At 36.6% G+C, this 27,455-nt stretch overlaps 1 protein-coding gene across 13 annotated transcripts in view; it reads left to right on the forward strand.

Annotated features, from left to right (window-relative positions):
- The window catches only part of SLC4A10 (solute carrier family 4 member 10), a 185,536-nt gene that overhangs the window by 80,215 nt on the left and 77,866 nt on the right, over positions 1-27,455 (forward strand). For 9 of the 13 annotated variants that reach the window (XM_031505427.2, XM_021528557.2, XM_031505431.2 and 6 more), the window contains exons 2-3: positions 12,168-12,249; positions 23,219-23,365. In XM_031505427.2, coding sequence (XP_031361287.1) covers positions 12,168-12,249; positions 23,219-23,365 — 229 coding nt within the window. Of the gene's footprint in view, positions 1-9,552; positions 9,743-12,167; positions 12,250-23,218; positions 23,366-27,455 lie in introns of all 13 variants that reach the window. The other 4 variants (XM_031505429.2, XM_031505428.2, XM_077784994.1 and 1 more) reach the window with 1 other exon arrangement.

The following is a 27,455-nucleotide window of genomic DNA, read 5'->3' on the forward strand; positions in this document are numbered from 1 at the left end:
CATCTCTCTGTGATGCTATGTTATAGTCTTCACTAAATTTTGTTGTTCTTAGACATTTGTCATTTTGTCCTTGTTGATTGTTTCTCTTTACAGACTCAGTTTTTTATTGGGTGGGTCTTCCTCTCCCCTGTCTCTTTCTGTATGTAGGTGTATGTTTACATCTCTCAGAAATCCATCCTCAGCTTTGCATCCTCCTCCACACCTTACTTCAGATAATTTAGCCATGAGCATGACCTTTATGAGGGCACCACTGCTTTATTTTTTAATGGTTTTCCCCCAGTCCAGTTAAACCCTGCTTAGCTCAGAAAATTTGCTTGGTCTCAGTGATCACCTGAATGTAATCACGTCAGAAATAATTCTTGAATTTTCTTTCCTTTTCTTTTCTGATGTGCTCTTTTTGCTCTGTGTAGCTGTGTGAGCTGACAGTTCCTGTTGGGTCATGTAGCCATAAATTCGATTGAGGTCTGGCTCACCTCAGCACCGTGACTGTTATGATCTCATCTGTCCAGCTGACGTTAATACTTACAGCTTCCCTTCACTTGATTATGGGTGTTAATATCATCTCTGCTTTTCTCTCTGCCTACATCACTTGCTATTTAAGGTCTATTTACTCATCTTCTCAAATACTAATACAATACATCTTCTTGTCTTTCTTTTAACAGCTTTGCAACTTGCCTTGTCCTTTCCCATCCAAAAGAGAGCTTTTACCACAAGGTTGAATCTTGTGTTTGCTCTCCTGGCAGTATAGTATCAATTTTGATTTCTCAATTATAGTCATTAGTGAACTTTATTTCAACCAATCTTTGAAGATCCTCATCAAAACTCTTTCTGTAGTCTATAAAGTGAATTATAACCTGTTAATGACTTGACAAATGTGCTAGTTGTGTTCATCTGATTACACTTAGGTTGCTAAGTACCCTTAAGCCATGGCTATTTATTGTTTGTATTCCTGTAAGCTGTTACACCTTCTTTAAGTGATGTGATTATTGATTCATAAATTAAGTAATTTTTTTGAAAAGCACATCATGCATGTATTTGCAGCGTGTATATCAGTGAAGCCCAATAGACAATTTTTTTCTCCACATATGCATATACATTCTTAGTTAACACCAATGCTAGTCAATGAAAAAGTAGGCAGAACTTGCAGGTCAGATCAGCAGATTATTATTACTTTTTAATTCCTACATTAAGATTGTGCTTGAAGAGGAGCACCTGTTGCACTTCTGAAAGTGTTTAATACTGGAAGAGACTCCACAGGGAAGTAAGTAGTGGAGTCACTGTTCTTGGAAGTGTTCTAAAAATGGGTGAGTGTTCAAAAGCTTTGTATATTGTTAAGTGGGTATGGTGGTATTAGTTGGACTTGATGATTTTGGAGGTCTTTTACAACCTTAATGATATTACGATACGCCTGGTACAATTTGTAATAAATCAAAGATTGACCCAGATAGCTTGTGGCACGTTTAAATTACAAAAATTCTCTTTTTTGTTCACTAGAAAAGAATCCATTCTTTAATAAAAAGAGATGGTGTTATCTTGACAAGGAAGGGTATGAAGGGTATGTGTTGGATATTATTTTTTGTCATTGTGCTTGTAACTCTTTTCACTTTAGAGCAGTACAGTGGATAAAAGTAATGATATGTAACTCAAAAATTTCATCACCTGATGTGCCAGTAAAGCTTGATATCTAGTAATTTCTGCTGTTTTCCTAAAGTACTGACCACTGGGATCATTTAGATAAATACCCTTCAAAGCTCTGTCTGATGGACATTGTTATGTGTTCTCTATATTTGCATAGGGGTCTGTCAATTTAGTGGCATTATGAGAAAATTTAAAATGAAAATAATAGCAGTTTTCTCTAAAAATAAAACATGTTCATGTAGAAGAACTGACGAAAGATATACTGCCATGTACAGATGTATTGCCACCTACTTTCTACTCTGTAGTATATACTCTACTCTTTTCCTTTCCAAAAGTTACATTCTGTAATTTCAATATGAAGCACACTATTAAAGTTACATAACTTGTTTTCAACTTTTAGATTGTTTTTATTTTCCAGTGTCTTGACTAGTCTGGGACAACCAGATGTTGTCTATCACATGCAAGTGATGATTTTAAAGCTTCCAGATTACAACAGGTGGGCAATGTGTGCAAGTTTAATTCTTACATCTAAGAGGTAGAAAGACCAGTTCAACTACTACTTCTTATTTATCTTTGATTCTTTGGCAGCACATTTCAAATTCCTGACCATTTATGTTGTGCTGTCTAAAGTTGTAAGCTGTAGCAATGCATTTCTCTCTAGCTATACAAATCCTTCCTTTTCTAATCCACTGTCATGATCATTTTCCCAATATGTTTTGAATGAGTCTTCAGTATGAAAATTTTCCTTACAGGGAAAATTTTGCTGGGGCAGAAAGGATGCACAAGTAATGTGGCATTTGACATCTTTATTTCTCCTGTTATTTCTCAGAGTATGTTATCAATTTCATTATCTCACTTACTACTTTTCTGCCTTTTCCTTCCCTGTCCTCACTGCTTCTTTACTGTTTCCTGCTTTTCTTAATGCCTGTGTGAATTAGCTAGGCGACCTGAGCTTTCAGATAGCTGATAGTATTGTCAGTGGTTTGGAGGACTTAATTATCTTTTTATCTTCTTGTGAACAAGGGACTCCTAACTCTTTTCTCTAGGATTACCCTTCTTGGTCACCATGGCTTACTGATGATCTGGGACAGATAAAGAGGGAGAGCAAAGATAATCAGAATATCATTGTCTAACTATGAGATGAAAAGTTTCTCCTTATGCTCTGACTGTATTGACAGTGCAAAAGGTCTCCATTTTGATGGTGGTAGCTGTTCATTTGCATGCCTCAGAACATGTCTTGGTGATAGAGATCTGTGTTTTTCAGTCACATCAATTACAGTTGCCTTGATAAAGAACTCATGACAACAAAATCATACAGATCAACCTAAATCTTTGGAGAGCAGAAATACTGGGTCATCAGTTCTAGATTTTCTGATGAAGTTAGTCCCTGAAAATATAGATGACTTGGGAACTCTTTAGATTAAACCCTACACTTGAATTTATAGGTTTTGATTGGGAAGACCTGCCAGTTTTATTCAAGGAAACTATTTACAAGTTTTAGTTAAAAAAAAAAAAAGCCAAACAAACCAAACACAATCTTCTTTTCTCTTCTAGAGGACAATAGGTTATATAGAAGTCAACTCTGAAGGCTCACAAGGAGTCTGATTTAATCTTTGTGCTTGTAACAGAAAATTTTATGGTATTGGATGTTAGTTTTTTCTTGAAAATGAATGATGAAATGGCCATACTATTTTTTAACTCTTCAGTTAGATTTGGTTCAGCCAAGCTATCTCCACTGCTAGAAGGGAAACAATATCACTAGTGTTGGGATATTTCCATGGAAGGTCAGCATGAGAAACCTTCCTGCTACCTTCACTATTCCTTGTACTGTGTTTGAAGAAAGTGTTTGTCAAATAGAATTGAAAGTGGTTTGAGAAGCAGAAGAATTGCTGTACATTATATTGGTGTTTCAGAGAATGATTTAGTTTATTATTGATCTTGCTGGCTTATGATGTTGAAAAAGGTAATTTTGAAATGTGGTTGGCATATATTTGCATGTAAAAGATGCAGTTGCCAAACAACATATTTTTTGTGTCTGGCTGTAAAGGAAGACAAGAACTCCTCTCTCCTGTGTTGTAGTTGTTGTCAAAATGAGTTCTGAGAAGTTGGTCATGACCCTTTCTCTTCTTTGCACTTGCTATTTCCACATGAGTAGGTACTTCAAGAAGACTCTCTTTTGTGATTCCTCTCTCTGACCTTTTTTTGTGGTGAAGAAATCTGAAAACATGTCATTATTTCTGAGGCTGAAAGGAGACCCCTTAAGAGATGAAGTGTATCCAACTTAAAACCAAATACATCTTACTGCTGATTACTAAGAATTACATATTTTTTTCCCCTTTGCTGCCCAGCAGCTAAAATCCTATTGCATAGTGGGCTAAAGTCTGCATGTTCAGCTTCTAACTACGCCTAAATAGGGCTGTTATCCTGGATCTGTCCTCACCTGGCACTGAGACAAGAGAGAGGCCAGACAAGCTAAAATTAAATCTCATTTGTACTTTGGATAAAGTCTTCACATCCATCTTCTTGCTGTTAGACTTCTCTGTAGTAGTTGACCTAGCCATTGCTATGACGTGAGAAAAGAGGATTTCAGCTAATGGCACTGCACTAGAATGACATATGAAATTGAAATAATAACCACAGAGGACAAAATAACCATCTATACTGTTCTTTTCTCTAGAACTTCTAAGTATTTCACAGTGTAGTAAAAAATATGAAGTAAAAGGAAAAAATCTTAGTGTAGTAAAAAATATGAAGTAAAACGAATAAAGATGTTACCCTACTTCTACATCTACATAGCAGCAAGGAATACTGTCTTTTATTTATTCAGACATCTGTCTCAAACTAGCAATTGAATAAAGATTAGTTTGCAGATCTGGCAGAAGTGATAGGGTACAAGGAAAGGAAGGGGTTTTGAGACTCTGAATGTGACTGAAAATACTCAAAGAAACACTATAACCTAAGTGCTTTGTTCAGGTTTTCTAAGGTGTTTGCATTATTTGGATAGTCCTGATAAATTTACTCCAAGACATACAAAACATGGTAAGCAGCTGCAATTAATTGTAGGTGCTTTAAAACAAGTACCAGAATCTAGAAAGGATTTAAAGTTCATTATTTGATTATTATATCCAGTGCTCTAACAGGTTTATCAAGTGCTTTAAGTGGGAAAGTTTTTGGTCCATGTTTTGTTGCAATTGTCCCCACCCTTTTAGGCAGACAAAGTGGGATGCCTGGCCATTGCAATATATTAAGCTCCTATTTTGCCTTGATTTTTTGTTTAATCTTTTCAAATAAAAACGTTGTCTTCAGTTGAATATGTGTATGGAGAATAGCTAAAAAGTGTTTTTTTTGTTTGCCTTGCAAATGGAAGAAATTTATTGTTTCTACCTAAAATGGCTTTTCTAAGAAAGAAGATTTCATATCAAATATGAAGGCAATATTTATGTGTCATAGCAGTTTATAGCTGCTCTTTTGTGCATAATGATATATAACAGGCACAGTATGCTTCAATGCAGATGAATACAGGAATTACAACTATTACTGAGATTTAATTCTGTGTAAAACTGCGTGTGTTTTGTTTTATTTATAGCAATACTTTGTGCTTAGAGTTAATGTCTGAAATGATTCTCTGTACTTATATGTTACAGAAATTGCATTATAACATTAAATATGTGTTCAGTCTCAGGCCAGTAGCAAATCAGTTCTTTGAAGCTAGTGCTGATTAGTGCAATTTTTAGCAGCATTGCAGAACATGGCATTTCATTATTGAGTCATGCTAAACATTATCTTGGCTTTTGCTATAAAAATAGAAAAGAGGATAAAAAGAAGACAGAGAAGGATGCTTTTATGCATATGACATGCAGCCCTGGGGAAGATGCAAATCTGGGATGAAAACTAATTGCTTCTTACTTTGTTGTGCAGCCTGAACTATGTGGAGCAGAGCTGACCCAAAGGAAAGCTGTGCTTTATGTTAAGCAGTACTGATTACTCCAGAAAGCTGCCATAAAAGCAGTGCCATTAAAGGGACACTTAAAAAAATGATCTTCAGACCTTATAGAACAGACCTTATTGCATTATAAATGTGTTTTGATGGGTCTTCTTTGATAGGTAGATAGAGGGGAAAAGGATGATATAATGTAGCTAGTGGAATGGAAAAGCAATTATATTTCATCGGAAAGATAAAATTCACTGTACTTTCCACCTCAGAAGATTGCTAAATATGGCTATATGTAATATAAGCAGTTAAGCATGATAATATTGAAAAAAAGGTTGTTTTCTTTTTAAACCCTCTCTGCTTGTCTTCAGAAAGAGAAAAGAATTATAGCATCTAAATTGTGGGCATACACACTGTGCATTAAATCAGTTTTATGTGAGCCTGCCTGCTCAAGGACAGTTTAAAGGACAAGACTGAACATGGCAGTCACCAATGATTTTTCTCCTGCAATAGGCATGTAACATGTAACAGCTTTTTAGCCATTTAGGTTAATTGTCTTTGCAAAATATTTCCAATATTCACGTAGTAGCTCTTGAGTTCAAGTAACTTTTCCATATCTTTAGTAATGCTATCTTTATGAAATGTTAAGCTGAATTCAACCGAAATGGCCTTAAAAATACAAATACTGTGTAATGATTCTGTAAAATGAATATAACACAAAACAGTAATGTTGGAACTGAGAAAAAAATTGTGTGTGTGGTGTCTGGAAAAATGTTTACTATTTCATTACAGACCACTGGAAAGGTAAATACACAAATTTTATACCAGTAACTTTATGTTAATAGGTATAAATTGAAACAAACACGTTAGGGTTCCATCTTTTAAACATACATAATTTTTGATAATATAAAATAAATGAAATAATTGTATGTTTGTCATAGTTTAACCCCAGTCAGCAGACAAGCCCCATGCTTGTTCACTCCCACACCAGTGGGATGGGGGAAAAAACCAGAAGGGTAAAAGTGAGAGCACTTATGGATTGATTTAATAGGGAAAGCAAAAGCCACCCACACAAGCTAAACAAGACAAGGAATGCATTCCCTGCTTCCCGTGGGCAGGCAGGTGCTCAGCTATCTCCAGGAGAGCAGGTCCCCATCACAGGTCACAGTGACTTGGGAAGACAAGCACTGGCACTCCAGATGGCCTCTCCCTCTCCTCCCTCTGTCCCCTCTTTCTATGCTGAGCAGGATGCCATGTGGTCTGGAATGTCCCTTTGGTCACTTGGGGTCCCCTGTCCCAGCTGTGCCTCCCAGGCACCCCCAGCCCCTCTCCAGTGTGGCCGTACAAGGAGCAGGAAGGGCCTTGGCTCGGTGCAAGCCCTGCTCAGCAATAACAAAACATCTCTGAATTATCAACCTGTGTGCAGCACAAACCCACAGCACAGCCCCCTACCAGCACTGTGCAGAAAAGTAACTCTACCCCAGCCAAAACCAGCACAACATTACAGCTTTCTATTGTTTATGGGAAGGCAGTATTTCTTGTTTTATGCTGACAGGTGTTCCTGAGTTCCAGATGGCATTTCAGAATTATGTAGGTTGTCTAATCATCAATAAGGGGCTTATATGAAGAAGCAATTAATACCATGATTATTTTCCTTATGAGTCAGCAGGTGTGTCATATGCATAATTTCTAGTGTGTGGAAAATCAAAATGTCTTATGCTCAGTTATATATTTTACAGAAAGAAGGATGCTGGAAAAAAGGTTTATGTTGATATGATTTATTCTGTGAGTATATTAAGAGTGTAATTTAAAAGGGATAGGATTTGACTGAGAGTCTTAAAAATTGTGAAAAAAAAAAAGTGGAATATTAATACTCTTTGTAGCTGGGTTTTGCATTGTATTTCAAAAGGAAACAATCTTCCAGTTTATTGAAAACACTGAACAAATACCAGGAGAGGAAAATAAAGTAGCCAGGTATGAAAAAAATTAGATAAAAAAAAGAATCAAAAAATTTTTTGTAGTTTTCCATGTAAAATAAGAATTTTTCTGTTATCCATTTTTGACTTGTCTACTCAAAATATATTAGGTACAGTTGTCATACTAGTGATCACTGAACCTACCAAGGGAAAGACAGTGAGACATACTCTTTGCAAGTATTTAATACTTCCCTGTTGTCCTAATTTCCTGTTTCCTAATGTATATTTATTGTTTACTATATATTTACTAATATTTCATTTGCTGTAGTGATCAACACAGAAGATCTTTAGTAAATGTTTGTCCAGTATTCAAGTTGTTTTTGTGATGTATGCAAGTGTCTTTCAAGAGATTGATTTTCCTCTTGTAGTAAATACATATAATACCTGTATAGATAACTTCTGATCAAAGATTGTCACCTGGACTTCAGTCTACCTTGTTGTCATCCAGAAGATGTAGAATATGTCCTAATTCCATCATCTAGAAATGTACTGAAGTTCTACAAGAGTGTGTCTACGGTAGACATACATATTTAAAGAGGTTTGTCATGTGCCTTTGTACAGATCCACCTTTGAACTCAACCCAGTCATCTACAATGTGATGAAAGCATAGACAGTAACAAAAAAGACACAAAAACATCTGTCATAAAATGATGCTTCTCAGCTTTTCTAAAAGTGTATTTTTTCATCAACTAAGTTGTTCTGAGATGTGGAATGGCAGTGTACAGTTCTGGGAGGTGGCAGGTCAACCTGTTCTGAACTGTAGTTAGGGCTGTATCATAGCTAAAGAGGGTCACTTTGGGAAGACTTCCAGAAGGTCATTTTTATACTGAAATATCCTGACATTTATTGGAATATCCTGTATGCTGACATTTATCAATACACAGGTGGAAAGGGCACTTAAAGCATTTGGTTTTGATTTCTGAGTCTTGGGCCTTTTTATTCCTCCTAACCAATGCACTTAAAATTCCTGGCAACAGCTGTAGTATCACTTTATATTCTGAAAAGCAGGTTTATCTAAGTCTTGAAAATCCATACTCCAGGACTAATGGTGACCTTCTTCCTTTGTGATTACTTACCAAAAAGTAATGTCTTTGAAAGTGGTTTATTTCCTTTTATTTTGTTCAACTTCAAATATATATTTTCAGTGCAGTGTGGTTACAAATGTAAAGCATGCAGAAGATTACTCTATTGTCTGGTTTTCTGTACTTCCCACTCTGTTTGAACTTCTAGTATGTAGAGACAAATATAGTAACAACTGTATTTATAACACTTTCATTAAATAGATGTTTTCTGTGAAATATGTACAGCTGCTGCTGCTGCTGCATGTTGAAGGTCATTCCAGCATTCATTTGGAAAATGTAAGACATGAAAAAAACTCATGGACTGAGTAGGGTTGCTGGGCCCTAGTCTCTGAGGAACTTGTGGTTTCCATGTAAAAAGCTTTGGCATTTTCTAGCTATTTTATCTCAGATACATTATTTCCTCTACTGTGTGTTTACTGGTATTTTATTACTGTAGGGAAATAAATTTTAGATCAACTATTGTGTAGACTATGTAAAACCGTAAGATATTAACAAATATTACGAAAAAGAGAGTGAAGAAATGTTATATTGTTTATGAAAAGTTTATTACACTTTGATTATAGCTTCACTGAAATATAATTCCACTGGCTCCTCCAGCATTGCTCTTAAATGAGGCTGGCAGAAAAAAAACCCCTACATTTATTCTTATGCATCTTTGTTGAAGTTGTGCAATGTAAAACTATTGCAAGGTATTAATATACATTGGTTTGATGTAAAAAAAGAGAAAAGTTTATGCCTTAATGTTTTTTATCAATTTCATATTTCCTATCATTATGTATTCACATGGGTAAAATTTCTTAAATTGAATGACTTGGCACTTCTGTAGTGCCCTACAGCTCTGAAATGCTGCATGAAAATTTATTTTGGCACAGAGCAGCCCAGTGAGGAAGGTAGACGAGTAAGTATTATTATCCCTATTTTACAGATGGGGAAGCTGAGGCACAGAGATTAAGTGACCTTTCCAAGGCCACACAGCAAGTCAGTGGCAGATCCAGGATTAGCGCTCGGGGACTTCCTGGATCCCTCTTCCATGCTTTAAGCAGTAGACCACAGTGTTCACGGGACTCAGCAAGCAACTCATTGCAGTAATGGACAGTTCCAAGGACTTGCACATGGTCAGTGTGTCCACACCTTTGTTTGCAGGTTGCTGCAGTATGGCTGTATGGTTTCACTACTCCAGTCCTTGCAGATTTGTGCCCTATGTAAAATTTTGTACCTTCATCATCTTCAAATGGTGTGAAAGGAAGAAGTGGTAGAATTCTGACATAAACGTGGCATGACAATGAAGAGTTTTTAGTTTTCATGCCTTATTCTGAACCTTGTGAAACTGATGGGCCAAAACTGCAGATTGGCCCAAGATTCATGGCTTGAGGATGTTATTGTGGAGTTTGGTTGGCATGAATTTTGTCTTCCATGACTGTATTATAGTTAGTCTTGCCTATAGTTTCAGTTTCAAACTCATGTATTTCAGCACTTAAAAATAATAAGTTAGTAGTTTTCCTGGAATTCTAATAAAAAGCAGAGCCTTACTAATTGAAATTAGGTTTCCAGTCTCTATTAATCAAGAGGAGAGTGGAGTGGGATCTGTTTTTATTTGTATTGCAATAGTCCACACTGGCCAATGAGTTCAAGCACTGAACTTCAAGTGAACTTCTGTCTCAACTCTCCCCTCCTCCAAGGGGGCAGTACAGGAATCAGAAATTGCTTCTAGAGTAAATTCAGTACAACTCTTGTACTGGTAAATGTGAGGTGGCTTTTGTGCTGCTCCCTGGGAAGTCAGCATGCTCAGTGCCAGGCCTGTTTAATTGGACTTTGCTCAGAATTTGACAAGTGAATTGCTAACAACACAGCACTCCCAATTAAGCTGTTTTTCCCTGTAATATTAATGAAATAAACCCATTTCTGAGAATGAGGCAAGGCTGAGACTTGCTGTGACATTACAGGAAGAGGAGGCAGAGAAGTAAAAGTCTGCCAGAAGCTGAAAATTGAACACATGGGAAAGGAGAAGTCAAAGTGTATGAGCATATTTTGATAAATATTAATGAATTAATTTGTATTTAATTTATTTAGATAATCTCTAAAGGCTTTAAACTGCCCAGCAATTTAGTATTTTCCCCACTGCAAATTCTCCCTAACTTTGCTTCCTGTCTGATGCAAATGTCTTATGCTAGAATAGCTTTATTTATTATATGGCTGTAATACTTGGCCTTTGACATCCTGCCTAATCATTCACCCAGGGGCATGGCATTGTTATGTCTAACTGCTTTATAATAATGGATTCATTTTATTAATATGATCAAATGGTTTGTGCAAAGTTATACTTTCCTGGTGCATCTTAATGGGCTATTAGCTAATTCTAAATTATGAAAAGACAAAACATTTTCAATAGAAGCCCATTTCTTATTGTCATATTTTAGTTATGCACTATTATCTGTGGGAAAGCTCTAATAAAGACATTTTAACACTTGGTCTTTCTTTCTTTAACAGCCCAGATGCTTGGTGCTGACACACTCGTAGGATTTTTCTATGTAAGATAGCTACAGCATGACAGCTATTTTTAAAAAAGAAAGGAGCCTGAAACAAAGCTTACATCCAGAATGCACCACAGCCAGCTATATAAGTCAATCTTTTTGCCTGAGGCATCTGATCTTTAAGGAGAGGTGCTCAAAGACTTTAATTTCTCATTCTTTTTCATTGCATTCTGTATATAGTTGTATATCATGCAACTCTGGTATTTAAATCCCCTTGCTTCAGACTTGCTTGAAGATACCAATTTTGCATATTGAAATCAAGTAGTTAAAGTTCTAATATCATTTGCTAAAACCCCTCTACTAATGACAAGTAAATATATTAATTGGTACTTTTTTATAATGCATCATTTTGCATAATAATTTAATGGAAATCACTCTTTCATGTTGAGAAATATAGTCTGTATTTAGAAGCTGGATTTTTTCAGAAGTGATGTCAAACTCGTAGTGAAACATTTTAGCACAGCATCTACTGTAAACAAAAGGCTTTGCAATTCACTAGTAAGTGAAGCCAGTTGTTTTCATGGTGTTAGTTTTATTTTGCTGAGTGTTATTGTCTAGCTTTGCCAAAGTAAAAGGAGTCTTAGTAGTAATAGGGAATTCTGCATGTAGCTCAAGATCCTGGTCTAAAGACAAAAATACATGTGAATCCCTTTCTTAAGGTGCACAAGAATAAAGCTGCCTTGATCAGACATTTCTTCTCTCATCTCTTTCATTGTCCTACTGGCTCATGTTTTCCTTGGTTTCCAGTAACCAGTGTTTACTTATTATCTTGCAGGTTTTACCAGAAGTTTTGCACATCAAAGTTAGCTGTTATCATACCTCAAGTAAAAACTGATACATAAGAAATAGATTTAATAAGTAAAATTAAATTCTTAAATCCCTTTTTGTTCTCGAGTTGGAAAAGTTAATATTGAAATATTAAAATCATCTTTGTTTTATAGTTCTATACAATCTTGCCAATAGTTTCCAAATGAAAAGTAGCTTATCTGTCCTTTTTTCTGTTTTGTAGAGAAATGATGAAGAGGCTGTTGTGGATAGAGGTGGAACTCGCTCCATTCTCAAGACACATTTTGAAAAGGAAGATCTAGAAGGTGAAGGATGATTTTTCTGTGCTTTGTATTGTCACTTTCTTCTGAAAGTACTGAAATATAATTCCAATGTGTAAACTTATTGATTTGAGCAGGGATGCAAAGAGACAAGAGAGTAGAATCTTGTCATTTATTTTAAAAAGAGAAATACTATTTTCTCTCACAGCAGTGTCCAGAAATAGATGATGGTGGAAGGAGTTTGCTAGTTTTTGGTGATCTATGGTGAAGTCCTGTGAATATGTATGTGTGACTTTAGATAAGTCTTTTAAGCTTTCGGGTATGCAATTGCAAGCAGGACTGCTGATTTTTTACCTATAAAGGCTTCTACATTTTCATTACAATCCTCATGTGGCTGCCTAGCCACATCTTCAGCTGAACCAGAAGATTCTGGAGTGTCAGAGACTGGATACATATTTACTGATATCTACTGCAGAAACCACCTAACTTTACCATGTAGAAGAAACGGAGAAATTATGAGAACTCTTTAGATATTGGTCTAATGAGTCAATTGCATTTCTGTTTGTTTAGTGTATCCCAAATTTTGGTTACTAATGTATATTATACTAATTCTTGTATTGAGTTGTGTGAACTCCCAAGTCATAGTTATGATGAAAATGAGTTTCTGTTGCACACATGATATCCCTTTGCTGAGACTGGAACTGGCTGATGTTGTTAGCTTCTTGTAGTGGGACATGGAGATTCCTGTCATTGTCACACATGAACCAGCCCAAAAGAAATACTAAGATCAGCATGCTCTGTCTGGAAAGTTCCCTGTTTCAGTTCTAAAGTGAGTTATCTCCATCTGTGCAGGAGCTAGAGTTTTCTAAATGGCTACCATTGATTACTTAATAATTTTTAAATTTTTTTTTTTGTCTGTATGAACTTTGTATTCTCTGATACACATCGGCCATATTGATGATTTCATTGAAATGCCAATGTTACACTGCAACTCTATGTCACTGCTTCCTTCAGTAGTGCCTCTCTCAAAAAGCAGATGTAGCTGCATTTGAGAGGGGCTGGCTGTGTCTGTGTGAGGTTGGCTCTCACAGAAGGATATCAGATGTTGTGCAGTGTGGCATGTATGGGGTAGGTAGCTCTCTACTCAGCCTGGGGGAAGTCTGGGTGTGTGCAAGGATAGAGCTCAGGTAAGATGTTTCAGGGTAGCTTTTAGAGTTTTGGTGTCTCCAGGGGTGAGAGTACCAGTGGGTCAGGCTGGCAATGCCAGTTTTGGGCATAGGCACAAAACCTCCTATCTTGAATTTCACATTTAATCTGTGGTCTTTATTCACTTGATTGCATCCTTGATCAAAGAGAAACCACTGTATTTGGTGTCCTCAGAGAAACACCCAATAAAATAGTGGGTGCTCCCTGTCTCCCTTTGTCCATGGTACTGATTCAAAGAGATTTTGTGGGGTGAGTCAACCCACAAAAATATCCTTTTGCTGAGTCATTTTATTGATGATAGTAAGGTGGCATTTTAAAGATGTACAGCTTTCTTCAGAATGACGTTTTTAAGCTCAGTGATATAAGCTTAAATCACATTAAGGTTGTCAGAATTACTGTGATGTTCCACTTGTGACTATATGGAACATAATTTAAGAACTGTATTTAATTATTTTTCCCCCACCATCCTATATGTATAGAGTTGTTCTTGTGAAATATCAGGGAAAAAATTTATTCAAAGATATGCTCTTAGGATGTTATCAGTAGAAATTGGAACATGGCAGTGACACTCCCACAATCTTCCCATCAATTTAAGTTGAATTAAATTTAGATTATTGAAAATTTATGCAGTTATCAAATGAATCTGCTTTTATTAAAAATAAAACTCTATTGTTTCAAAATGTTCTAAGAAAACAATTTTTTCAGTGTAGAATCAATCCTTCATGATGCAGTTAGCTTTCTCAGATAATTTCATGCTCATTCTAAGTTCAGATCAGTTTGTCTGTAAATATATAATCATATATTTAAATACCAAGTGACAGAATAAGTTTTGAAGACAGTGCAGATTTTAATATCCAGTTGCTGTTAATAGCATGACCATTTGTTTTGCAGTACATTTAGGCATTTCTCCCCCTGGAAACAGCGAACGTGACTCACAAATATGTCTTACTCACTGACATTGTGTTGGGTTCTGCTGAAAAATGTACCTTTTTCCTAATGACATAACAACTATGAAATATGAAATTAAATAATCAGGTGCTAATTGCATATCTTAGAAAAAGAGTATTACCAGACTATTAATATGTATTATGTAATTAGCTTTTGACAGACATTTAATTGGTTTATGTTTTAAAAATGTAAATAGCTAGTTACTGAATATTCTAGGGCAGAATAGCTTTGCCAGGATGTAAATTTTAATGGCACCATGGCAGCAACATTTCAAAAATTCAAATTCATATGAAGAGCTACAGGTCTAAATCTGAAAATCAGTATTAAACTTCTTCTTATTAAATCTTACAATTGTAAGTATTTTGTCTTTTTTTTTTTTAAGTTTAAACTATCAACATTCTAACTTCAGAAATACAGATTTAAATGTGTACTAAAATTTCCATCTGAAATTTCAAATTTCAAATATTTGGACTTGCATATTTTAGGCAGTCATTGTGAAATATATTGCAAGTACATTTCTTGCTGAAAGCATGAAGTTATGGTGATTAAATCTGCCTTGAAGAATGGACATGAGAATAGATTTTTGCCTCAGTCTCTCTAGATCAGTATTTTCTTTCCATGAGCAGTATAGCTTGGGAACATAAGATAGGAACTACTGTACCTATGGGAAGAGAAGAGATGTGGTGCTCATCTTAGTGCCAGTAATGATACTTGCAGTAAGTGCTTCAAATTATATCTTTTTACTTAAGTTTTGTAGTGCTTTAGAGGTGAATTGTTTGCAGAGGTTTGTCACTCAGATTTTCAGCACGAATTATTTTTCCACATAGTTAATTTTATGTGAGTTGTAAGGTCAGGATCAGTCACTGATATTGAATAGGTCATTTGCCTGACTATTGCATTGATGGAAGGACTGAGAAAGCATTTCTAAAAGCAAAAAAGAGATGATATTCCCTGGTTGTAATCATCTGTTTTGCATGTGATCTTTGAATGTGTGTGCTGACAAAAATCCTACTCAAATAAATATGCTGTCATTTTTATCAGTGGTGGAATTTCTAAATGAGAATCGGGCACTGATTCTGTGTTCTCAAGTATTTGATTGCAAAGTGCCAGGTAGTGCATGTCCCTGTACCGAGGGCAGCTAGGCACGTTTCATGGGCAGCCGGGCAATTCGGCAGCTGCTCTCGGCTCGTGGCGTGGGGCTGCCTCTGCCCGGCTGCCATTGCTCAGTGTGCGGCCACTAGGAACAGCTTCTGATCACATGGATCTACCTGCTGCTTATCTCATCGGTCAGAAATTCTGGGATTGCTCTGGGCTGGAGGTCTCTGATTCTCTCAGGTCGCATGCTGACTTTTGGACTCTGCAGATATGCAAGGGGATGGACACTAAATACTCTGTGACCGAGGTCTTTTCCTTGTGCCCACTGTAGTAGCTGAGGGGAAAAGTGACCGATCCATGGACTCCTTGCTGGAGGTGCTCAGCTGCAGATTGAGGATTTCTGTGAGAGTATTTCAGAACTGCTGTGGTATTACCTGGTTTGAGAAGTAGCTTCAAAAGGGAGGTGGCTGGAGATCAGATTGCTAGGTGAAGATCCCAGCATGAATCAGAGATGAATTCTGGCTCTGTTGGAGAAAATGGCAAAAATGATCCTTGATTCAGGGAAGTCAAGACTTTGCTTAAGCTTTTTATGTTTCATTCATTTTAATCTGCCTAAGTGGCGTGGGAAAATTTGCCTCGGGGAAAATCAAGTTTGCCATGTTTCTTATCTCTGAGGACATATGAAACACTGTATCTGGTATATGCATGACTGTAGATCAGAATATGTCTCCTGACACTTTTTACAAAATTCAGATTGTGTGGATTGCTTACTAAAAGTCACAAAAAACCTTCAAGCTTAATTAGAATATAAATATAATAGCAGAACACAGAATGATGCAGAAGCTGAGACTTTAAACTTAATAAACCAAAAATCAATTGTAAATCTTGTAAAGATATTTTGTAATTAACAATCTGCATGAAGAATAATTTTGATAGTAGGTGCATAGCAAAAAAGGTGAAACTCCAGAGTATTTAATTATTCTCTTTTAAAAATGGTTATTTTAGTTAACTTTTTCCTTTTTAGATTTGTTCTAGCTTGTGACAGTAATTTAAAAATTATTTTAATGAAATTTTGATTTTATACTGTTAGGGTTAATAGATGAAAAACCTCATTGTGATTAAATGTCACACTCCATATATTATAACTAAGTAGAGATTTGAGTGGCTAAAGTGTTTTAAGTAGTCTTTTATTCTCTAAAAGACTGGACCTTTTTTGTAGAAATAACATCATAGCATACCTGTCTGCCACTGACATTATTTACCTGAAAATTAATAGGTCCTAGCAGCTCATAGGACTGAAAGAATATAAATTTTAATAACCTGGCCTTGATTCACCTGTACCTCAATGTAGAAACAAGTCAGACACAGGCTCTTCTTGGTCAGAGAGGAGCATCAACCAGGGTTTCCCTTCCCTTTGGCTCCCAGGACGCTGCAGCCTGCTGCAAATGATTTGTGCCATGTCAGTGCAGACCCTCTGCTCCAAGCTTCCTTGCCTGTGCTTCCCTGGGGCTCCTGCTCATCCTGCCGTTGACTCTGACTTCGCTCGTGCTCCTTGCAGCAATGTTCTCTGCATTCCATGGGAAAAAAAACCAAACTGCCTGAGGAAGCAGAGTCTAGACTGATTTGGCTTAGTCTGTACCTGAAAGGTTGCTCTTTCATTTTGTTGCCTACCAGGTATCACATACTCAGGTTTTGTTCCATTTGTGATCCATAAGACACATATGTCTGTAGTGCCCCTCATCTAGTTTTTTTTTTCCTTGTGTAATTCAATATTCCTTGAGATCACACTTTTCTCCTTTTGTCTTGGCAGTCACCTGGTTTGATCCCTTTGCGCCCCTTGTCCCTCCTCAGCAGTTTCTGTGTTAGTGGGAAGGTGGTTCACCTTCAAGATTCCTGACCAAGTCTGAAGGATATGTTCACAGAATCTTTTTGAAACGATGAATAATGAAATAATGGAAGCAAACAAGTGCCACAGTATTGGCTGAACACCACAGTCTTTAGCTGATGATAAGGTTTGGTTGTGAATTTGGTTGGAATTTGTTCTGAGCTTCACAGACAGAGAACCTTTTTGGTATTTGTAGGGACTAATACATTCAAATACTTCACTTTGTGAAATCCCAGATGAAACTGACATAAACCAATTTGCCATTGTTGGTGAAAGCTGCTAAATAGCAGCATCAGAAGATAGAAACATTCATTTTTTAACATTTTTTAACACAGTTGTACTGGTACTGTGGTTGCGGTTTTTTTTTTGTTTTGTTTTTTTTTTTTTTTTTTTTTTTTTGTTGTTGGTTTTTTTTTGTTTTGTTTTGTTTTTTTTTTGCTTGTTGCTAATTTAGAAATATAGGTCAAATTCTTCCCTCCAATAACCACAGCTTTACTCTCCATCAGTGGAAAGAGTTGTGTATTTGGTATCTGAGCAGGTTCTTTTCTGTGTCTGCTGGCTTTTTTTCTTTTGTCTGGCAAGGTTGTGATCTAGTGATAGAACCATACATACAATTCTGGTTTCCTCTGGAGGAATCTAGGAAATTTGGAACATAAGTGCTGGTAAAAAAGTACTTTTTAGACAACCTGAAAGCTGGAAAAATCTTTTCTTAAAATGCAAGATTTTTTTGGGAGAGCAGTGAATGACCTTTGAAAGGTCCTTAACTTTAATGGCATCCCGAGATGCTTTTATTCTCCATATTCAATTTGTCCTTAATGTTATCTTGAGTCAGGGATATTGTTTTTATTTTTTTCTATATAATTTCTGTTGTAATCTATTCTGGAATATAAATTACATGTATAATCTAAAAGAAACTTTGAAGGTTTTCTTGTCAGTTCCTCCAAATTTTGGTACAGCAAAAAGGTGAAAAATGGGTTTTGGGCAAAACATAACTGCAAACAGCAAAGTAAACTGTTGATTTAGGAAGGATTGCTTTTATCCTTTCTGCTTTTTCTCCAGCTCTGCCGCCCTGCTGCACTACAATAAAGAATCATGAATCATGTACTCTCTACTCCTACACAATTCACCATAATCACTTTCTTTCCTGTAAGGAAAAAGGCAATTTTTTAACCCTACATGGACTGGTGGTTTTCTGTCTCTACCTCACCATTCATTTTTGAGAGGATTAAAAATTGCATTTGGTTCAGCTCTAGCTGTCAATACACAGGATAGACTTGAAGTCACTGAGTGCTTTCCAGAGGAGAGAGAAACCCCACTGGTCCTGCTCAGGTCAGCAGTCAGCTGAGACTTGGCTTGAACTGCTGGCAAAGTATTCTTTCTCAAGGCATCTTGCCTTTGCAATGTGTTTCCTCAGTAGGTCACAGAAGAGCCTTTGCTCTTTCTGGAGGTGTTTCAAGACCCATCTGTTCCCTTCTCTGCCCCTTCCCTCCATGCCTGTGAGCAGGGATCTGAAAGCCTTGAGATGCCTCGGGCAGATTCAGACAATCCCAGGTGGAAGGCAGAACAAGCACATGGACCCTGAGCATGTGGTGCTCATGGATGTTTAGATCCAGGAAAGTCATTTTTTTACACAATTGCCACCAACTGGGATGGTTCACTAAGAAGCTCTGAAGTACCTACCTGAGTTTCACATTCCTGGTGTAGTATGGAGACCTGCAAGAATTTCCATGCTGAGAGAGGCTCTTCTCCATGCTTTATCCTGTGTTTAATTTATGTTACAATTTAAAAAGGCAGAATTGGTTTAGGTATCAGTGAGCCATAGGATTTATCTGATCTTCCTGAGTTTTTCAATTAACCTTACATTAGCATCAGTAGTGTTTTATCATAGAAAGACTATGATTTTGTCCTTGCAAAAACATACTCTGAACTCAAATGTTGATTTATTCCAGGTGTGCTGCTATGAAAATGAAACATGAAACACATGCATTAGTATTTTCAATATTAGGATTTAGGAGCAAGTAATTTTTAAAAACTGAGAAAATACAAAGATTATTTAGAATGTGAAAGCTTATTAAAGAAATACAATGCACTGAATTGCTCTGCTCTGCAATGATGTTTATGCAGTGCTACACATCCACTGGTAAATTGTAAAAAGATTATTTTTAATAAAAGACTATTCTGAATCAAATTGCATATAGCTGGGGAACAAAACACAGAATATAAAGTTAGTTAGAATGTATACATTTATAGTATAAGAAGCTTTTGGTGTACCTTCAAAGCATTAACACACTCCTTGAGTTTAAGTATTTAAGGATTGAAGAAATAACCCGTTATAAAACATTCTTTTTAATTTTTACAGGATTATATTAAATCCAAATGATACTATAAAATATTTAAAAGGGGTCCTATTAATTATGATTAACTTTGAGACAGATAAAGGTGCATATAAACATGGAAAAATCAGGATCTCCCCTAAACTTGAAGAAAAAAATTATTGTGCTGTAAGAGTCTTCAGTTTGTGGAGGTATGAAATTATTGCCCTAGAAAAGAAAGATATGGAACATATATTATTAATATGAATACATCTTGCAGAGACATTTCTGAGAATAAACTCTAAGTAGAATTGTTGTTTGGGGTTGCTGAGTTTCAAAGGAGAAATTATTCCTTACATTTAAATTTATTTTAAGAACCCAATAGCAAAATAATAATCTAAAAACCCAGGCTCAGAATAGCAAGAATTTTCTGCATATCCCTTGAGAATTACTGAAGTGACATCTAGAAATGCTTTCCAGAATCTGGCATTCTGGGTCTTTAAAACCAGAACCTTATCCTAGCTTCCTATCTTCTGCATTAAATAAATGGAAAGAAAAAGAAATGTAGTGGGATTTCTAAAGCTCTGAAAACACATAACCCTTTATAATTGATGATGCTTGATGACTTAACTTAGATACTTCTGGAAATCCCATTACAACTATTTGAGTGATGTGACATTTTTAGGGAAAATGGAGATGGAGAGAAAGGATTTGTAAATATTTCCCTTAATTTATGGAATTAAGATCTTTTTAATGGAGTGCTAAGAGTACAGATTTTTTTGCCCCAGTGCCTCCCATTGTTCCAAAAACAATTTTAACACAAAAAGCACACCCATCTGGCAGGGAGAGCAACATATTATGTTCACCTATTAAACCATGTGTCAGTTCTGTGTGAGAATGGCTGTTAGGTTGTACCTAATGTCAATGTAACCTGTAGTTATTACTGTTTCCCATACTTTAATGTCATTGCAGCCTTGCCAAAAGAATGAGAAATTATGATCTAATTGAGATAGGTCCTGTGAAAATGTATGGAAGAGCAGAATTATTTTACAATATTTGAGCAATATTCAGTCATTTTAAGTTGGCATCCTGATGTAGTAAAGAATAAAAGACACAAAAAATTCTTAAAGATAAATGAAAGAAATGCCCATACATGATCAGTTATTATCTATAAGGATATCCTGGATAGTGGTTATCCTGTTTGATCCTGAGTTCACTCAGTTCTAGATGCCCTTTCATGTTAGAAATTTTAGTCAGGTTTTCCTGAGATCTGCCCTGCTCTGTCCATGTTTGACCTTCTAGTCTTGGCAAATTTAGAGAGCTCTCTGGAAACTCTTGTTTAATAATGCCTTGGACAATTTGTACAGAAAAACATACATTACATTCTTAGCTCTAGCTCATCATATCTACCATGAAAAGGTTACTTGAAGTAAGGTAATACAGTAATTGGATTTCTTTTGTATTTAATCTTTCTTTTTTTTGCTGCTTCTATCATTCATTGTCATTTTGTCAGCAATTCAGAATTCATTACTCTTTTGTTCCCAGATGGTCTCTTTTTGCTCCACAGTTGTGATCTTTTAATAAACCAGAACTACTTAACTCTCAGATTTTTTGCTTTTTGCCCTATGATTTTTCTGTAGAGAACTATTGCTTTCCCCGTGTCAGTTTCTTTTCCTCTTATTTATCTGAACCTTTTTACAAGCACCTACCTTTCTCCACATATTTATTGAAATTATGCATAGGTAGCACTCTCCTGGTCTCAGTAGGTTCACACAGAAAGAGTAAAATCCACTTTGGTTTTTCCTGATGTCTATTTCAGTTTCCAGGTTCCTGTTTTTTTCAGTGTGAACTGATTGTGTCTGTATAAGAAAATTGCTGTGGCATTCAGACACGCACACATGAATGTTCTGGCACTGTATCCCAGTGTACTGAATAAAGAACAGTCTGGACTCAAGTACTGCTTTCAGCCCTGGAAATTAATTGAAATGTGAGTCTCAATCCGCATTTCCTGATGCAGGTACAATCTGATCATTGATGTGGGAGAAAACTAGGATAAGCATACCCACTTCTATCACAAAGCAGCAGGAATGTACTTAGTTACTAAATTAAAAAATCTATTTTCACCTCTAGAAACTACTAAAGTCTTAGGAAGAGGAAACCTTTCCTTTCAAAATGTTGTTTTGCTTTTTCTTCTGTCCAAGGAGGGGGATTAAGAAATGTAAAGTACTACATTACTCATATCCTTCAGTATATTTTTAATAAACTTTTCCTTGTGTCATGTGCTACTGACTGCAATGCATTTGAAATATGAAAAAGGCAGAAGTTCTCTTTAAACAATTTCTTGGGATAAATTGGTGCCTCTGCTTTCTAGTCCCCTCTCCATGGATCAAAGTTAAGGAAGTAAGTATTATGTTGTCCAGAGTCTTTTCTCCAGCTTTTTTAGCTCTGCCTCTGCAGAGAATTCCTGTCAGTATTGAATTTCTCTGATGTTTTGTGACACAGGCTGCCTTGCTGTGTTTTCTGCCTCCTCTAGAGTCTCCATGGGATTAGAGATCACGTGCTACTTTAGCTTAGTGTTCTTGACCTTTTTTAGATCATTGACACTGCTGAATGATTACAGCAAAGCAGCAAATATCCATGACCTGTGTATGTTCATTTCAAGGAGAAAATAATGTTATTTGAGATGAGTAATCTGGGCTATGTCTTTCTGCTGAGTAAATGCAGGAGACCTGCCTGTAGTGAGTCATGATTCCTTTCCCATTTGTTCTGGTTAGTGCACATTTCTGCTGTGCTCTCCTTCTTCTAAATGCTTTACTGTGCTCTGATTCTGTTAGCCCACATAGCTAAGAGACCTAAACATTTTGGGCTTGATCAGCAACATAAAATTCATCAGGCTTGAAGGCAGCAGGCATACAATATGTACCTTCTCATATATTTAAAAAAATAAAACAGAAGAAATGAAAACACCCTAAGATACCAGCAATGTATTTATGATGTGAGCATGTAACATGGTATAGGGATTTTTGCTCTTGCTTACACAGTGTTTTGTTGTTTTTTCAATTTCTTTATTTTTTTCCCTTTCTTAGTTTTTTATTCAGTGAATTTCCCACAAGAATTCTGTCAAGGTTTGGCTCATAAATAGGAATGAGTTTGGTAAAGTTCTTGTACACACAAAGCAAACAGCAACTTTACCAAATGTTCAATCCAAAGAGATCCATGTGTCTCTTTATGTTACTGTTTTGGAAGACATTTAACAGAACACCTGTCTGGCTTTATTGCAAGTTCACAAACAAAGATGCAAATTTGAAGGAAAAAGAAAATCTGGCACTGCATCATAAGGACTTAAGTACTGGAATTTCTTCCTGTATCAAGGGGTTGTGTATCTGTGATGCTTAATCATCATTATTCAAATCAATACTGTTACGACTCTTAATATTAGAATAATCAGTATTATATAACTTCAAAATTATCATAAGAACGATACCATTAATGCTTTTAAGGATATGTTAAGGATATGTTGCTATGTTGCCATAGTTCCTTTCTCAAAGACACCTTTTTGCATGTGTAGGCCACCGAACATTGTTCATTGGGGTTCATGTGCCACTGGGAGGAAGAAAAAGTCACCGACGCCATCGGCACCGCGGGCATAAACACAGAAAGAGAGACAGAGAGCGGGACTCAGGATTAGAAGATGGGAGAGAATCTCCTCCTTTTGGTAAGACAGATTTTATTTCTGGATATGTCTTTAAATAATGAACGTCAGCATGATTGTGCATACTCTGTCCTGTTTTCACTTGGACACGATTAGCAGCAGGGGTTTGGAGAATCCACCGGAGCCCTTGCTGGTGATTCATTCCTTTGAAGAAATCCACTGGGGCAGCAGTGCAGGCAATGCATGGGAGAGCTCAGTGGTTTCTAGTGCTGTGGGAGCACCGTGGGAGCTGTTCCCAAGTGCTCTCACAAGGACAGACTTCAGCCACCACTGGGGGGAAGGGGGGAAATGCTTTATGGCTCCAGCTGCCCTGGAGTATCTGCCCCTAAAATGGAACATACAAGTGCTGTGGTCCTTTACAACTAGTTTTGTAGTAATGTTGATGTTACTGAAGCTGCAGTGTTCTGTCAGTTTCTAACCATGACCTAGGTTGTGTTTACCTTTTTCCTAACACGACACTGTAAATATGCCATTGTAACATGAATCTGCTAACTGTGGACTTGAGGAAAAAGCAGGGGAAAATGCCTTTCAGTAAACAAACTTGATATGAAACTCCTAAAGTTCTCAAAATTTCAAGTTTGAAAACATTACAGAGAAGAGAAGAAGGCAGTCATTAATAAATTAGTCAAGCTTTGTCTCAAAACATGAGAATATTACATGCTGTTTGAAAAGAAAAAGTGCATGTGATGAAATGTCCAAGGCTATGGAAAGTGTCTAAAATATAATGGAAGCATGTGTAGAAAACAATTTGATAGTGTGTTTTTAAATCATTAGGGAAATGTGCCAGTATAATTTCAAGTTACAGAATAGGCTTTCTTTTAAACAGAAGTTTGTATTATGTATGTGGAAATCTTTTGAGCAAGTATATTGTAAGGGGTGATGGTTAGAGGTTGAAATTCTCAAATCTTGCACAATGGTTTATTATACTGAGAGTAAAACAAAGTCAAGACTTTTTCAAACTCAGCAGATACAAGTTATATTTTGAAGACTGAACAGTGAAGAAAAAATTGGCTGTGGTGGTTCTGTCTGGAATGGATTTTAAATGTACAAAGACCCAATACGATATTGAAACCAGTTTCTTGGAAAAAAACAAAGTTCATAAATTATTAAAACAGTTTCCAAAAAGAATATGCATATATACATATAAAGTCAGATTAAAAAGAAACAATTGAAAGTTACATTAGCCAAGAAGTGAGATATCTTGAACTATGAAACAGTGTCTTCTGTTGAGTCATCTGGTTTTATTTAAGTGCCAGTATGTGACACATTTTGGCTGAGAACTTAGCTCTGTTCTTTCAACTTCTGGAGACCTAGGCTTGTGTCCTTCTTAATGTCAAAAGTAAAAAAAAAAAAAGAAATTAATGGCTGAATCTGTTCTTAATTGTCTTTGACATTTGTGCATATAATAAAATGCAGTGTTTAGCATAATTCTGTGTTAGGTAAATCAGCCTATGTTCAAAGTATCTTTGAGGGTGAAATAGCAGTAATATGAAAAAAAAGATAGTCTTGAAGATTTGTAGCTTGATGTTCACTGCACTCGTCCTCTGGTGTACCTCAAGAAATTAGTACAGATCTGCAGTTTTTAAAGTCACATTTTCACTTTTAAAGGTATTATAGTTACCAGTTAAAGGGTGTGTGTAAGTGGTGTCACTTGACAGACAAGTTACAGGCCAGAAACATGGAAATCTTTTCTGGATTCAGACTGCTGAAGATATTCTTCAAAGTGCTTGGTTGATAACAATTCAAAGAATCCAAAGATAGAACCACAAATCTGGAAATACCCAGTCTTTTTACCCTGAATAATTATCTGAATAGTCAATTCTGAGGGTTTCCCCCTTTGTCTATCTGACTCCTGGAAGTTGGGCCAGTGAAACAGATTTTGAGCTTTGACATTGGTCCATCCAGGCAGAAATGTGGCATTCTATAGACAAGAGTGAAAGGGATTTGCATAATCAAGACAAATCTTAAAATGCTACACTGATGGTAAGGTTAAGCACATAAAGAACAGTCAGAAAAAATAATATAGAGATTAATAGTAGTCTATATACACCTCCTTCTTTTACAATGTTTTTTCCAGGAGTTTCAGACAACTTGTTGTGCTGCCTGGGGAGAAGCATTGCCTTTAGAGAGAATATAAGTATGGTTTTTCTATGCTTTATTTGCACAGAGGGAGCAACAGATACTTCCCACACTAAATGTGAACCTACTAAACCTCAGTAAGCTTCTTAGCTGTCCTTACTCATGACTACAAGTTTCTAACAGTAACCAGAACTGAAGGAAGCTCGAAGGAAGACAAGTACACTTCCTTTTTTTGATATGTAACTCAGTATGAGAGACTGTATTACCTGAGAGAGTAGATCCAAACTAGGCCATAATTTATAAATCATTCTGATTTAATTGAGCAAGCAGAAATGCTTAGCTCCATCTTTCTATTGACACCTTTTAATGCATTTCTGCCAAATAGTAGAAGGCTGTATGCTTGGAACTGTGAGGGAGGAGGGGAAAGAAAAAAACATTTTGATGAGCAGGTGCAAGAAGAAAAGATGGAGAATATAAGCACTGTGAGACCAACTGATAGAAAACAGTGCTTTGAAGTAAGTCAGAAAAATACATAAGGATTTTTATGATACAAGAGAATAAATTAGCAGTGTTTTGAAGCAGTGAAGTATGAAAGGAGATATAATAAAAGCAAAGATCCAACAACTGAATAATAGAGATTCTGGAACAAGACCTGAAATAGTCAGACGTGAAGTGCTTCTCACTGTTCAGTTAACCCAGCATTGGATAAAGCATTATTTTTTGTCATAATCCATAACTGTGTAATTTATAACTTTATCTGTGCAGTGCCATCACGTGCAGCCCTTGCTCTGCTGTCCCTGCTGCAGGGAGCTGTGCACTGCACCTTGTGCTGTGGGGCTCTATGGGCCCCTTGCAGAGTCACAGGTGCCACCTGGTTCCTGTCCAGTAAAAAACAATTCCTTGAAGTGTTTTCTATGTATCAGCATGAGTGGAAAACACCTCTGGTCATGTAATGACAATAGGAGGAAGCTTCCTGGTAATCCCTTTGAATCCTCTCAGGGAAAGCTGTACCAGCTACTTTCTGGGGAAGGTTTCTGCAGAGAATAGATTTTTTTTTAGAACATTCTGACATGGGCTCATTAGCTTTTTTTTTTTTTATCTCCTACTGTCACTTTTCAAAAATATCCCAAGTGTTCTCAGTGTACAGATTCAGAGATAACTCCAGATTAGACAAATAACATGCAGAATATGTAGTTAGTGGGATGAGAGTCCTGTCATTTAGGGGCACAGATTACTCAGGTTTGGGTTTTGTTTTCCCTACACCTGATTCTTGCTGTTGTCTCTTAATGAGACAACTCTTGCCTGTTGCCTCTTAATGAGATGAGGTTGTAAAAGGTGTTTCTATTTTGCAATAATGATGTGGCTGTAATGCCACAATTTACAGATTTGATGGTTTGCACATTGGGAGGATTTTTTGGGTAGTAAAAATTGTAAGCTAAGTGATTTCAGTGGTCTAGGTTTTCACCATCTTGTCTCTTAAGTTTCTTGTGTTTGAAGAGAAGGAGAAATTCAGTGAATTTATCCACTCTAGTTAAAAATGCAGTAGTGCTATTTGTTTTACTGAAGAGGTTTACTGTTCTCATCTGAAATGCTGCTGTTGTCATTAAGGCCCCAATTTCATCTCAGCCTTAAGCTCCCCTTTTCCACAGTTTTCATTGTGGGGTGAAGTAGTGACTGCTTTGTGAATTCAATTAGGGAATTGATGCAAATTAAAACTTATTTGGTAAAAAAAAAAAAGCTCTTTCTAGCCTGGGGCATCTTCTTGGTGCTGCTTGTGAGGGCAATGGGTGCCAGTCCCTGTGAGCTGCAGGGCCACGAGGCTCCATCAGTGCCGTGGGTCGTGGTGGCACTGAAAGCCTGGTGCAGACTTCCCTTTGGCTGGTGGGGCTGCACTTGCTTGTGTGCATGTGGATTTTAGTGGCAGTTTTCTGTGGCTTTTTGATGTCAGTTGTTTGCCTGTAACCAATGAAACAGCTCTTTGGTACCCATGAGTTAAAGATACTTAAGTAGCTGT

Source organism: Lonchura striata, chromosome 8 (genome assembly GCF_046129695.1).
Source record: "Lonchura striata isolate bLonStr1 chromosome 8, bLonStr1.mat, whole genome shotgun sequence".
NCBI lineage: Eukaryota > Metazoa > Chordata > Aves > Passeriformes > Estrildidae > Lonchura > Lonchura striata.